This window comes from Ochotona curzoniae, unplaced genomic scaffold, assembly GCF_017591425.1.
Source record: "Ochotona curzoniae isolate NIBS_2020 unplaced genomic scaffold, NIBS_Ocur_1.0 contig_2692, whole genome shotgun sequence".
In the NCBI taxonomy this organism is placed as follows: domain Eukaryota; kingdom Metazoa; phylum Chordata; class Mammalia; order Lagomorpha; family Ochotonidae; genus Ochotona; species Ochotona curzoniae.
In genome coordinates, this window is record NW_024465556.1 from 18,747,184 (window position 1) to 18,760,380 (window position 13,197).

The 13,197-nt window shown below is 56.1% G+C and overlaps 2 protein-coding genes across 2 annotated transcripts; both read right to left on the reverse strand.

Annotated features, from left to right (window-relative positions):
* Positions 1 to 540: 540 nt before the first annotated feature.
* Positions 541 to 8,992, reverse strand: LOC121153464 (dual specificity protein phosphatase 13). Its single transcript, XM_040976048.1, has 6 exons — positions 8,963 to 8,992; positions 8,244 to 8,438; positions 7,223 to 7,317; positions 3,925 to 4,098; positions 1,594 to 1,814; positions 541 to 911 (listed from the first exon to the last, which is right to left on the reverse strand). The coding sequence occupies exons 1-6, from the start codon at positions 8,990 to 8,992 to the stop codon at positions 709 to 711; spliced, it is 918 nt and encodes a 305-aa protein (XP_040831982.1). The 3' UTR covers positions 541 to 708.
* Positions 8,993 to 9,897: 905 nt separating this feature from the next.
* LOC121153513 (dual specificity protein phosphatase 13) lies at positions 9,898 to 12,646 on the reverse strand. The gene is made up of 3 exons (XM_040976099.1): positions 12,498 to 12,646; positions 11,547 to 11,764; positions 9,898 to 10,097 (listed from the first exon to the last, which is right to left on the reverse strand). The coding sequence occupies exons 1-3, from the start codon at positions 12,644 to 12,646 to the stop codon at positions 9,898 to 9,900; spliced, it is 567 nt and encodes a 188-aa protein (XP_040832033.1).
* Positions 12,647 to 13,197: the final 551 nt, after the last annotated feature.

A 13,197-nucleotide genomic window follows, 5' to 3' on the forward strand; every position in this document is an offset into this window, starting at 1 on the left:
GCTCTGCTGGTGTGTCTCCTTGCCAGTCCCTGTCCTCTTGTGGAATGCCTCTGGTTTTGGGTGTTGGTGTTAGTAGGCCTTTTAGTAGAGTGCAAATGCAGACTGGCTGGCTCCAAGAGACATTGTTTGTGCAAAGTGTTGATGATCAGCTCTGGGCAGGTGGGCGTGAGAAGGGTGATGAGGCATCAGTCAGACCACCTAACTGCTGTAGGGTTGCAAAAGTAGGAGGAGGACAAGGCAAGGCAGAGGTCTTCTAAGCATCAGCACCTGTAGCCCAGCCCCTCTCTCTCAAGCTCAAGGTAGACATCATGAATCGGTCCCCATTTGCCTTTCTTCTGCACTAAGCCTCAAAACAGTCTCAGACTCTGTCCTTAGCAAAGCAAAGCCGTCTGCTATCTGGTTGCCATCCTGGGACTAAGCCCTTGTCTTATAAACCACCAGAAAATTCCTATCTTAAGTTGGATGAACCTTTTATTATAGAGACACAATCAACTATTTTGCATAAAGAATCTCTGGATTGGGTTAGGGAAATCCACCTGCTTCAGGTCACTCACTCCCAGCTCTCCTTATCTCTGCCTTAGTTAAGCCCTTGCTTGCTCTTTACATCCCAGGATCCCTGGAGACAGCAAAGGATGCTGCCCTCAGGGCCAGGCTGGTTGAGTTGGGCTGTGCTGGCTGGAGGGTGAGACTGCAGGGCTGCTTGTTGTGTCAGAGCCTCCCCGTCTCCCGGCCCAGCCGGTTGTCCAGGACCTGGAGCTGCCGGAGGAAGCCCGAGTTGGGGCAGATATCGCGGTGGGCCTGTACCTTCTGGATGGCCTCAACCAGTGTCAAGTTCTCGCAGATCATGAGGAAGGCCAGGACTAGTGTGGCAGAGCGGCTGACCCCCATGGCACAATGTACCAGCACGCGGCCTGCGGGAAGACCCAAGCTGGCGTCAGCCATCTGCTCCTGAACCACCCACCTCTTTGGGAGGAAGACACACCCCTGGCCAGCCTTCAGCCCACCCACAGTAGCCTCTTAGGATACCGACACTGTCCTCATTGCCAGATACAGTAACTGAGACACAGAGAGAAGGGGCTGGCTGAAGATCTCACAGCAAGTGAGCGCCAGAGTTAAGATCCATGCTGGGACTCCCTGTTCCTGGCCCAGGGGCTTGCTCTGACCTCTTCCCCTGCCTTCCTCTATACTTGCATCAGATTCCAGGGGTGTCTACTTGCCTTCCTCCCCGCCAGTCTCTTTTGCCCCTGCAGCCTGTGCCATGGCCTCACCCTGGAGGGGGTCCTGCTCTGCTGCTGTTGCTGGGTCCTGCCTGTACCTGGCCTCACCCTGGAGGGGATCCTGCTGTGGCTCTGTTGCTGGGTCCTGCCTGTGCTTGGCATCTTGCTGGATATACTTTGATAGCTACTTGGATCTTATGTCTCTGACTGTTCCAGGGTAGTCCCAAACAGGACACTTACCAGATGGCAGCAGCTGCTGACTTCATGGGGTGGGAGGACTGTTGGAGGGCTCCCCACCCCTCTGTGCTACTGAAGATCACGTGATCCCAGAGCCCACCGTGGCCCCCCAGGCCCCAGGGCTTCCCCAAAAGCCCACCTTGGGGAGCATTGAGGGCGGTGCGGATGTATCGGGCAACAGGCAGAAAGTAGACGCTGAGGTCGAAAAAGGGGTTGTCATCAGCCTCGATGCCGTAGTACTCCAAGGGCATTCCTCGGTAAAACTTGGCACCTGTGTCCACTTGAAACTTGCCTGCTGCAGCATTCACGATGTGGGTGATTCGCAGCTGCATCAGCTGGCTCTTATCCCGGGCTGTGTACCTGGAGTTGAAGGTAGATGGGACATTTCTGGCTGGCCTGGAAGTCACCTCTCCCCACTAGCACTGTGACTAACTGGAGCCAGTAAATGGCCTAAGGCTTATGAGGGCACTCCTGAGACTGATTTTCCTGGGGGACAACTTGGCAACATGCATCTGAAGCCTAAAAATATAAAATGTGCTTCAGCCCCAGCAGGTCTACTAGCAACAGTCAGAACTGTGCAAAGATGCAGGCATTGTGGCACAGCAGGCTCAGTCCTGCCCGCAATGCCAACATCCTGGTTTGAGTCCCAGCTGCTCTACTTCTGATCCAGCTTCCTGCTAATGCACCTGGGAGGCGGCCAATGATAGTCCAGTACTTGAGCCCCGTTTCCCATGTAGGACACCTGAATGGAGTATCTGGCTCAGCTCAGCCTGGCCCAGCCCTGGCTGTTGCAGCCATTTTGGGGACTAGCCAGAGAATAGAGGATCCCGTTTTCTCTCTCCCTGCTGTTTAGACAGACAAATCAATAAAGCAGAGAGAGAGAGAGAGAAGGGAGAGAGAAGTGCCCAACCATATGTAAACTGAGACTAATGGTATTTAAGACTGTGAAAAATTGGGAAAAACCTGTCCAGCTACCCCGTTATGGGAGCTTAAGTATGGGACAGTAGCCCTCTCCTTATCTGTAGTTTCACTTCCTGCCTTAGTTGGCCAAGCTCGGAAAACACTGACTGGAAAATTCCAGAAATGAAGACTCTGTTGTGTTTTAAATTGTGTCGCCGTCCTACTCTGTGCAGCCCAGGCCTTGGACCTCTCCTGAATGCCATGTTCCCCATGCCGCACACACTGCAGCCCCGTGCACACTACGAGCTCTTGAGGGTCTCAAGTGACTGCATTGCTTGTGTTCAAGTAAGCACTATTCAATCTATCACTGTGATTATTCTGTTCTGCTGGTGGTAGCTGTTGTTAAGCTCTTCCTGTGCCTAATTACTATCTAAAAGGCCACAGGTAGCCCTGCATAAGAAGCTAATATAGGCGCATAAGTTTGGAGCTGTGTGTTTTTCAGGCATTCCCCGGGGACCTAGGGATGTGTTCCCTGTGAATATGGAGGACTGCTGTCGCAATGAGGAAACACCACGCAGCCACTAAAATGTCCTAGCTGCTGGCAAACTGTTTATACTATGCTGAGAACCTAGCAGGTTTTTTTTTTAATTACTATTATTCGAAAGTCAGATATATAGAGAGGAAGATCTTCCATCTGTTGATTCACTCCCCAAGTGGTTGCAATGGCCAGATCTGAGTTGATCCGAAACCAGGAGCTAGGAGCCTCCCCCAGATCTCCCAGGCAGATGCAGGGTCCCAAGGCTCCGGGCCGTCCTTGACTGCTTTCCCAGGCCACAAGCAGGGAGCTGGATGGGAAATGGGGCCACCGGGATTAGAACTGGGATGGGATCCTGTACATGCCTATATGGCATCCTGGTACATGCAATGCGAAGACTCCAGCTACCAGGCTACCACACCAGACCCAAAGTAGGTGTTTTTAGGGTGAATACAGTGTGATTTCATTTTTTTAAAAAAGAAACTTTCTGTATAAAAAGCAGATCACAAAGTAGTACTATCAAGTGATACTGTTTTTGTAAAGAAAGAAATGTGGGAAAATATGTATATGCATTTAAAAAAAAATTGCCAGTTATCTGTAACATCTACGTATGTTGGCCCATACTCTTTGGAAAACTTTACAGAATACTCCTAGGGAAAAAAATAGCAATTCTCCCTGCACAGATACCTTAGAGAAATTTCTGTATATCACACCTTGGTGGAGAGTGAATGGACTACAGCGACACACGTGAACACACATGCCTCTCACAATTTTGAGGAAATAAAGCTGGCCACAACACACCTACAATATGCTTTCATTCATATAACTCATGGACAGGTGACACTAACTGCAGGGTGCTGCTTAGATGCCAGTGACGTGTGCTCTCTGCGCTTTATCTGAATTCTGTTTCCTGTCAAAAGTGAGACTGTAAGAGGAGAGGAAAGCGTGGAGTACAACGGCAGGAAGGGGAGGAGAGGCCCCGTGTGCACTGCAGAGCCCCTTGCCATGCCCGCTCCTCCTGTGGGTCCTACTCACGCGTCTCCCAGGAAGAGGTTGGGCCAGACCTCGTTGACGTGGCTCATCGTGGCAGATCGGCGAACCCACAGCAGGCGTTGCAGGGTGGCCAGGGTGGGTGGCTGGTACGTGGACAGCCGCCCTGCCTCGTGGATCCTGGGCCTGCGGAGGTCTTGCTTCTGCACTGAGTCCATCCTGGAAGAGAGCCGACATGTCGTGGCTGGAGGCCAGTAGCCAGGGCTGCCCAGCTGCCCCTGGGATGCTGCGGGAAGCCTCAGCTATAGGGCCTGAGGTTCTTAGCCAGCTCAGCCAAGGCTGGAACTTGGAACCTTTACAGCAGAGAACTGAGAGGACTCCTTGGCTGCTCTGGAGCTGGGCAGACTGCCTTCCTGTCCTCTGCTGGTAACGCTAGACAAGGCACTCTAGCAGTTGTAGATCATACCCTGAAAGTGGCTGGGCAGTTGGCACTTTGTAGGGACAGAAGCCTCAGATGGCTGTGGCTCTTGGAGAGTACCCAGGAAGGCCCCCAACCCCAGGAACTCATCTCAAGTCCACTCCCCACCCTCCCCCGTGTCCCCTGGCTGGTCCTCAGGTTTCTGAGCATTTGTACACAGAATGAACGAATGCCTCTTTTGTGTCTGCTGCCTCCCTGTGAGGCATGTCTATTTTAGATGAATGCTCAGGTGCAGAATGTAGGCCACATGGACTGATGTGGCAAGTGTGGGCTCCCTCCATTCCTACTGAAGTGGGCACTGGAGGATGCCCATTAACCCATCCCTCTCCTAATGGGGACCCTGGCTCTGTCAAGCCACCATGTGCCTCCAAGCCCCGGGCTTCTCCTCCTTACCCCCGCGGCTCAGGCCAGTGTGACTCAGCAGGCCTCCCCCTGGTCGGGTGGGTGGTTTCAGGAGGTAGCTGGCTGAGGGCATCCGGGACCCTGCAGAGCTGGGGTGGCAGTGGCACCAGGACCTGGGCCTGGGGCTGTGATGGGATGGAGGGCCGGCTCTGGCCAGCTAGTCCCGTTCCCTTCAGCCAGTAACTAGGGAAGGTGCAAACTGGGAAGAACATCTTTTCCTTCTGGTAGGCGGTGCCAGGACCAGCAAGCGCAATGGGCACCCAGGAGGCCACCGGCTTGGCCAGGCTCACCCAGCGGGTGACTGGTGGGCAGGGTGGAAGTGAAGACCCATCTTTCCCCTTCATTCCCCTCTGTGACCTCACAGGGCAGGCTAGGTGGCCTGCCACCTACCTAGGACATAGCCTGAGGCCAGGCTTAGGGGAGTGGGTACAAGGACAGGACTCAGCATGTGAGCAGAACCAAGAAGCTGGGGCTGAGGTTGGGGCAGTTCCGGGGGCAGGCTCCGCCCAGAACACAGACCCTGTGAAGCGGCCAGAATTCCAGGGGGGTGGGGCTGAGAGCAGAACAGGCTTCAAGGAACCTGGGGCTTTCTCTGTGCTTGGAATGTTTGTGTAAAGGCCTTTGACCTAACTGCCCCCTGGTCCCCGAGAGACAGAGGCTGCCTGAAATGGTGGGTAGAGACCTTTAGAGGGAGTGGGGGACAGTGGCACCCTCTGAGGCTCAGCCATGGCTCATTCTGTGGCCTCCAACATGTCTGGCCCATAGCCTCTCTTGGTCCTGCTGGAGATCCCAGTGTGGATTTCTGGATTCTCTGGGGTCCCACCTGACAGTACAGTGGAGTGTCTGAGTGGGCTGTACCTGCAGGACCCTGGGGCTGAGAAGGGAAACTCTCAGGCCCCAGAGGAGTCCAACATTTCCACTGGCCTGGAACCACCAGGCGTCCATGCGGCAGCCTCAGGTGCAACCAGATGGGATTTTGAGAAGCTTGGCAGGCTCAGCGCTTCAGCCTCAAGAACTTGGCATGGGGTACGACTGCCCTCTCGTGGCCCATTGGGTGCCTTGCAACCCAGCTGTGCCAGGGAATTGGCAGCCAATGCTGTTAAAGCAGAAAACTGAACCAAACTCCCCAAATGAAGGTGCAGAGGGGTCAAGGATTAGGGAGTGCCAGGCCACAATTCAGGTCTCAACCTCCAGGGAGATCAAGGCTTAGGTCTGGAGAATATGGCTTTCCCTTGCACGAAAGGCTACTGCTTCATGGGTCCCACCTAGGGGTCTCATGATTTACCCCTACCCCGTTCACTTTGCCCTACAGGGGGCCCAGCCCATCTGTCAGCCAAGGAGTCAAGCCCAGTGGCCCTGTGACTCATCTATCAAGCTCTTAACATAACCAGAGCTGAGCAGGACCCAGCACTGGCCTGTGGTGGCCTTGCCTGGCCCTTCCTACAGACACATCTCTCCATGGGCCCAGCGCCCAGGAGCACAGGCTCTGCCCTGCCACTCTCCATCCAATCAAGTCCTCAGTTGACTCACTGACTTCCCACTGGCCAACTTCCTGCTCCCGCTCCAGTGGGCAGCGGCCTGCGTAGGTCATGGTTTCCTGCTCCCAGGCCACTGTGTTTGACAAGTGCCTCCAGCAGTCTCTGTCTCCATCTCTGATATCTCCTTCCCTGTGGGCTACCCTCCCTACTTACCTCTGTCTGCCTCCTGCCTCCAGGGAGCTCATAGCCTTTGCAGCACCCCTGAACACTGGTTAGTGCACCTGGCCTGGCCATGGCCCAGCCCTCCTTAGGGCATGCACAGCTATAGGGCTCACCATCTGCTGTGGTTGCCCTGGTCCCGCACTACCTCCTCTCCACAGGGTTGGGCACAGGCCAGGTGGGGCTGGGGTAAGAAGCCTCTAAGATGGTGGCCAGCTGCTGTCAGAAGCAAGCACAGACCTCAACAGACTTCTCAGGCCTGGCCCTCCCGTCCCTATGACATGTTCCCAGCCAGGGTCTCCAGGAGGGCTGCCCAGAGAGTTCCAGGAGTTCCAGGGGGTGGTGGTTGTCAAGTGCCAGGTGAGCATCCTGCCGTTGCTGTCATCAGGCCCAGACTGTAGCCTGGCGAGGGCAGCTTTGCTGCGGGGAGACGTGTGGCTTCCCCTGTCTAGCAGTGACCGTGCAATTCAGCACTTAGCAAGGATGTGCTCTGACTCACCCACCTGTATTTTTCTCCCTGAGTCCCCAGAGTGTCCTTAGGAAGCAGGTGATGTTATCGTCCCCAGTTCACAGACAAGGAAAGAGGAACTCAGCAAGCATGAACACTGGATCCAACCAAGGCCACAAGCCTGTGCTCTGTTACACTGTGATCTCTGACCTAGTTGGGCACTTCCCCTCCCCAACCCAGTCCCCACTCCTGCCCAACACAGGCACCCTGGCCCTCCTTACCCAGCATGCTCCCCTCTCCCAAACAGCACGCACCCACCTGGGGAGGTAGCCGGCGCAGGCTGTGATCTCCTCTGACAGGCGGTGGGCAAGGCCAGCCTCCAGGCGCCCAGCTCTGCACACTTGATGCTGTTTCTATTTTTTGATTTGAGTCGGACGGTAAAGCATGCTGTGTGCTCCCCTCCACCGACCTCTCCCCGCCACTCCCAGCCTACCCACTAGTCCAAGGCCCACTCAGGGACAAACCCAGCCAGATGCCTTCCTCTCTCAGGCCAAGCTTTCATCCTGGCCTGCTCGAAGGAGCTGCAGCTTGACAGGGGTCTGGTTGGGAGAGGGGTTCCACATATTCTGGCAGTACAGCAGGGAGAGGGAAGAGCGAGTCAACATGGCTCAGACAGGTCCCCTGGCCGCCAGGGTGAGCATGCAGCAAGGGCCGGGAATCAAAGCTGGCAGGGTAGCCCACAGAGGAGGGCAGGGAGAGACTAGATAGAGTCACACTCAAGCTGGTGGCCCTGCCAGCATCCAAACCCAGGTGCAGGGGCCCTTCGTGTGGGTGGCGTGGATGGGATTTTTTTACCCAGGCAGGACGCAGATTGAGAAGGGAGAAGCAGAGCAGGTAGGCAAACAGAGCCAGGTAGAAGTGAGCTTTACACCAGTGTGCACAGAAGCCACACCCACCCTCCTCCCCACCCTCACCTCCCCCGCCAAAGGAGGGATACCCAGGAATGCCCACTGGACCCTGCTGGGCCAGTGAGGACGTCTTCAAGAGGACTCCCGAGACTGATCTCAGCGTTTGATCTCCTGGGAGCGTTCTGTGTTATCCAGAGGCCCTGCCATGCCGGAGGCCTTGCTCCTCCTACCCATTTGCACCCCGTGGGCGTGGCCACACCTGCTGCACCTGCAAGGGGCCTCCAGCACAGGTGCTGACAGGAAGCCGGGGGTTCAGCCCATGCATGGCTCCCTGAGTCTACCCCTGCTGTCCCCTGCCCTGTATCTCTCTGCCAGGAGACTGGGGCCCCTGGAGCATCAGGGCGGGGACTGAGAGGGTGGTTCACTCCCACCTGAGGGGCCTGAAGACTGTGGCTGAGGTGGGGCGCAGGCCCCAGGAGAAAGCAGATGGCTCGTGGGCGGGTCCCAGGCTGGGCTGTTATCATCTTGCGGGCATCCACCTGGGTCAGAGCCTCCAGCAGCAGCAGTAGGGCCAGGGCCAGGCTGGCCAAGCGGCAGGGCCTCAGGAGAGGAAGGGAGGTTGGGCTCTGGGAGAGAGAAAAGCTCTGTGTCACAGGCAGAAATGACAGGTGCTGGCTGGGACTTGCTGTCACCTAAACCTGCTTTTGCCTTACGCCCTGTGTGTGATGTCAAGTAAAGGCAGGTGCTGGGACAGATGAAGCAGATTTGGTATCTGTGGGTTAGAGAGAGAGGTGACCTCATGGTGGCTTTGTTCTCGGAGTAGGAAGCCCCAGGGTTAGCTGAATGGGCTGTGCACTGCACAGGTCTTCACAGCTCCATCTACAAAAAGAGTTTGTTGGATGGGTCCCCCATGAACTGCTCCGAGCTGCCACCCTGCGCAAGTGACTTCCCCAAAGCTAGCAGCCTGAGGGGAAAGGTGCTAAGGTCAGAGTTCAGGGTGTGTAAAGGCCCCAGGCTGGGGAAGGTTGACTGCATGATCAGGCTCCTGACTACTATCCCGAAGAGAGTGAGCAGACTGGGGCCGGGCCAATGCCATGGAGGAACACAAGCTCCCCTCCTGCCTCCCTAGGCACAGAGCTCTAAACAACACCCCACTACTTAGTGTGGCCCTCAGTGTCATCGTAATACCATCTGTAACCCTGCCTCCCATCACACTCACCTCAACTCTCAGCCCAGCCTCCAGTCCTTCCCTGACATACCTTTCCTGCTCGCGGTTGTGCCCTGCAGCTACCCGGTATACCCAGTCTAGCTATGCATTCAGAGACACACAGAGGTCCAGGGATGGGCTCAGGCCTTCGCCAGGGACCCTGGGGGCAGAGGAGAAAGCAGTGCCCTGTAGCTGCTGGGGGAGCTTCAGCCAGTCCCCCCCACCACCACAGCTGACACCTCTGCAAACCATTGGGTGCTGGACACTCTGTAGCTTCACTAAAATTCTTGAGGTCAGGCCCACCCCCCACTCTGCTCTCTCTTCCCAAGGCAGGTGATTTCATCGAAGAGGCAGGGAAGCAGCAGGACCCCATGAGCATTTGTGAGCAGAATTTTTGCTGCGGCACCCCAGCTCTTCCCTCCTAGCACCTGAGGACAGGAGGCTTGGGGTGACCCCATCCCCTAGTGCAACATCAGAAGCCTTCACTGTTGCTGCCACAGTGGGCAGGGTCTCAGCAGCAGCAGGAAAGCCATGAGGCAGCCTTTGGAGCAGATGCGAGCATCCCTCTTCCATCTAAGGCTTCCCATTCCTGTCTTTCCTTTTCTGTTCTCTCAGGAGTCTGGGTGGCCTGGAGGAGATGAGACAGGCTGCTGTGGCTGGGTCCTTAGTCAGGCTTTAGCTAGGGAGAGGAGCCTGGCAACATGGGGAGTGGACCAGCCCCCGGCACCTGCAGCAACACATGACCTAAACATGCCCACCCCAGGCCCCTGCACAGCCCAGGCCCCACAGACATCCCTGTTCATCCTACCTCAGTATGGCCCTTCTCACTGTACCCACCCTTACCTAGCTTTTCCCCTGGTGGCTGCTTACCTGGCTCCTCAGCTGTGGCCAGCTCCCCGTAGTTTCTGGTCCAGCTGGCAGAGCTGGTGGAGGAAGCCCCGGTTGGGGAAGACCCATCGGTGTTCCCTCACGGTGATCACAGCCTGACGCAGGGATAGCCGCTGGCACAGCATGAGGTATGCCAGCACCAGTGTGGCGGAGCGGCTCACACCCACCACACAGTGCACCAGGACTTTGGCTGTGGGAGACAGCCCAGTGAGAGAGACCCTTTCCCAGAGGCTGCACCCCCACCCCCCACCCAGCTAGGATTCTTCTCTCCCACTTTGCCTGGGGCACATGCCTGTGAACCTGGACAAGTCATCCCACCCTTGTGGCCTCAGTTTTCTGATTTGTCAGATGGGTAGACCAATACCAGCTCTGCCTGTCCTGAAGCAGTCTTGACTCCTGCATACAGCATGCATGGCCCTCCGGGAGTCCGCCAGAGGCTCCCACAGTGCCAGCCATGCTCAGCCCTAGGAATGGGATATGACTTCCAGTTGCTGGGAACCGTCACAGCCTCTGATAGCCCACCTGACCACTTGCCATTCCAACTACCTGGAAAATGCTCCTATGACCTTGCTCTGTCCAGCTTCGGCCACTCATCATCAGGAGTCGCCTGGGACCTGGTTTCCTCCCACAGGCCTTCTGGGCTACACCAAGTGTTGCTTGAATCAAAGAGCAAACTCATCATTGTTGTTATAAGGTTCCATGAGTGTGCATGCACACTTGCCCATCGAATGCACCTCCCAGGGATGGTGCTGTGGAACACTGGGTTAAACCGTTGCCTTTTCAGAGTGCCAGTTCAAGTCCCCAGCTGCTCCACTTCTGATAGAATTCTCTACTAATGTGGCTGGGATGGCTTCTGCACCCATGTGAGAGAGTGGATGGAGGTCCAGGCTTCTGATTTCAGCCCCTAACATAGTCCCAACCATTTGATGAGTAAATTAGCAGATGGAAGATTTTGTGTGTGTGTGTGTGTGTGTGTGTGTGTGTGTGTGTTTATCACCTGTCACTTTACTTTTCAGATGCTAAACACATATACACATGCTTGTTGCATTTGGTTCCTTCACAGGAATAACCTTTGTGCTACCTCACTGTTCTTTCCCCCAGACACATGGTGGCACAGTCTGTAGGGCAGGACCCCAAGCCTGGATGCCCAGAATTTAGTTCAGTACCCAGCACATGGTAGATGTCAAGTAAATGGCCAGTGAGCAAATGAATGAAGAATAGAGTGTAAAAGAGCTCCATATATGTCAGCTCTAGTCTTGTCATACCCATTCCACAGATGAGGAAACTCAAGTCCAGGGAGGAGGCATGAATCAAGGCTACGGCTATCTCCCAGGATGAACACAAAGTGGGGAGGGGGATGGAGAGCAGGTCCCTCTGAGGGACCCAATGTATCTGTGGTTTGTTTGCCATTTGGAAGCGCTTTGAGTTAGACATGGAAATATAAAGTGATCATAACCAAGTGCCACAGAGCGGGAGCCACTGTGCACCTGCTGGGATTCGGGCGCCAGCCAGCCCCAGGGCTGCACTCACTTTCCCACCTGTGAAGCTTTGAGGGGGGTAGACCTAGAGTCTGAGGGGGAAGCGGGGCCCTTTCCCGTAACTGAGCAGATGGGCCAAGGACTCAAAGCCCAGTTCCTACCCCCGGGTGTGCTGAGCGCGCGGTGGATGAAGTCCGCTGCAGAGGAGAAGTATGCACTGATGTCAAAATCAGGGAGGTCATGGGCTGGCACCCCCAGGTAGGTCACGCTGCTGCCGTAGAAGTCAGGGCCCCCCTGGCAGTAGAGGCCTCCATGCGCGGCGTTCAACACGTGCGTGATGCCCAACTTCCACAGCTCGTACCGGTTGTTTGCCGTGGCCCTGAGGAGGGCAGTGACGGGTTGGTTGCTGGCTGAGCCGTGGAGGACAGGAAGGGACTTTGCCTGTCCCACCCCCACCCCCAGTTCAAAAGTCTGGAGTGGAGCCCTGAGGGTCCAAAGGGGGCTGGAACCCAGAAAGCTCCCACTGGGGCCTGGTGGAAGAGGTGATGGTGCAGAGGCTAGTTTCAGATGCTCTTTGCTTCCCTGGTGACATGTTCCTAGCTAGGATGGGAAGGCCAGGATTGCTTCAGCCCCTCCTGTCTTGCCCCATGGCCTCCCACGCATTTCCTGGCTGCCCCTGCTCATCACCCTGCACCTACAGGTCACCCCTTGCCTGATTCATATCCTAGTCAGGCTTCTCCACCCACTCTGGGGACAGATGCTCAAACGAAAAAGAAGGTTTTTTGTCTACAACATCGCACACCCCAAATAACATTCCCCAGATTCCCCAGCCTCCCATCCTTTGCCCTCACCCCTGACTGGCCAGAGCACTCTGGGCTCTGTGAAGTGCCCAGCTTTCAGGCAGGAGGAGCCTGTTTCCCCTGGTGGTCTTGCCTGGTCACTGCATGGTCCCCAGACTGTGGGGTTCCTGGGCAAAGGCCCTGACCCCGGATGCTCAGCACAGATGGGATTCTGCCTGTTCCCATCCACCGCCTCTCTATGCCTGGCAGACAAGCTCAGGAACTGGCAGTCCTTGGTCCCACTCCCACACCCCCGTACCAGCTACCACTCACGCATCTCCTATGAAAAGATTGGGCCAAACTTCATCCACGCGGCTGCAGGAGGCCTTCCCTGCCCTCAGGAGCTCCTCAAGCTCCAAGACACTGGGGCCAGGTGTGGCCTCGGCACCTTCCCCCTGCCCCGGGAGCCGGGCCTCAGCCATGGGCCAGCCTGCCCACCCCTCTGCCCCTGCGGTCACCACACTGTGCCCAGCTGGTGTCATTTCTCCTTCCTGGAGATTGGCAGGGACAGGTGGGACAGCAGTGAATGACTCAGCAGGTCCTAGGAGCTTCCAGTCAGGATGGGATGCCCTTTCCTCCCCAACCAGTCTTTCTCCCATTCTCCCTGAATTCTGAGAACTTCTGCCTCGTTCGCTCAACCTGTCTCCACATCTGTAAAGCAGGGATACATCACACCCACCTCAGGGAAGTGCTGTGAGAGCGCCGGCTTGAAGCAGAGCCCATGGCCCAAGCGGAGTAGCCAGCTCCAGGGATGGATGGTGCAGGTGCTGGGTATCTGCTAAGCCAGGCTCTGGACTATGAAGCAGGTGTGGCTTTCCAAGGCCTAGAGTCAGGGTAACATGAGGGAGACTCACTTGTATGAACGACACTCCCCGCGTTGTTCCCCCAAAGACCAGGTTCACAGGAACATGCCTGGGCAGTGGGCTTGGAGCAAAGGGGGCTGCACCCAGCCCTCTGATGCCAAGCAGCGAGA

Coding starts and splice junctions, on each gene's coding strand:
- LOC121153464 (XM_040976048.1), bottom strand. CDS start 8,992: ATGACACTGAGGGCCACACTAAGTAGTGGG. Junction 7,318..8,243: donor ACAGTCTTCAGGCCCCTCAG/GTGGGAGTGAAC, acceptor ATCAAAAAATAG/AAACAGCATCAAGTGTGCAG. Junction 912..1,593: donor CGCCCTCAATGCTCCCCAAG/GTGGGCTTTTGG, acceptor GTCTTCCCGCAG/GCCGCGTGCTGGTACATTGT.
- LOC121153513 (XM_040976099.1), bottom strand. CDS start 12,646: ATGGCTGAGGCCCGGCTCCCGGGGCAGGGGGAAGGTGCCGAGGCCACA. Junction 11,765..12,497: donor AATCTTTTCATAGGAGATGC/GTGAGTGGTAGC, acceptor TGCCCTCCTCAG/GGCCACGGCAAACAACCGGT. Junction 10,098..11,546: donor CGCGCTCAGCACACCCGGGG/GTAGGAACTGGG, acceptor TGTCTCCCACAG/CCAAAGTCCTGGTGCACTGT.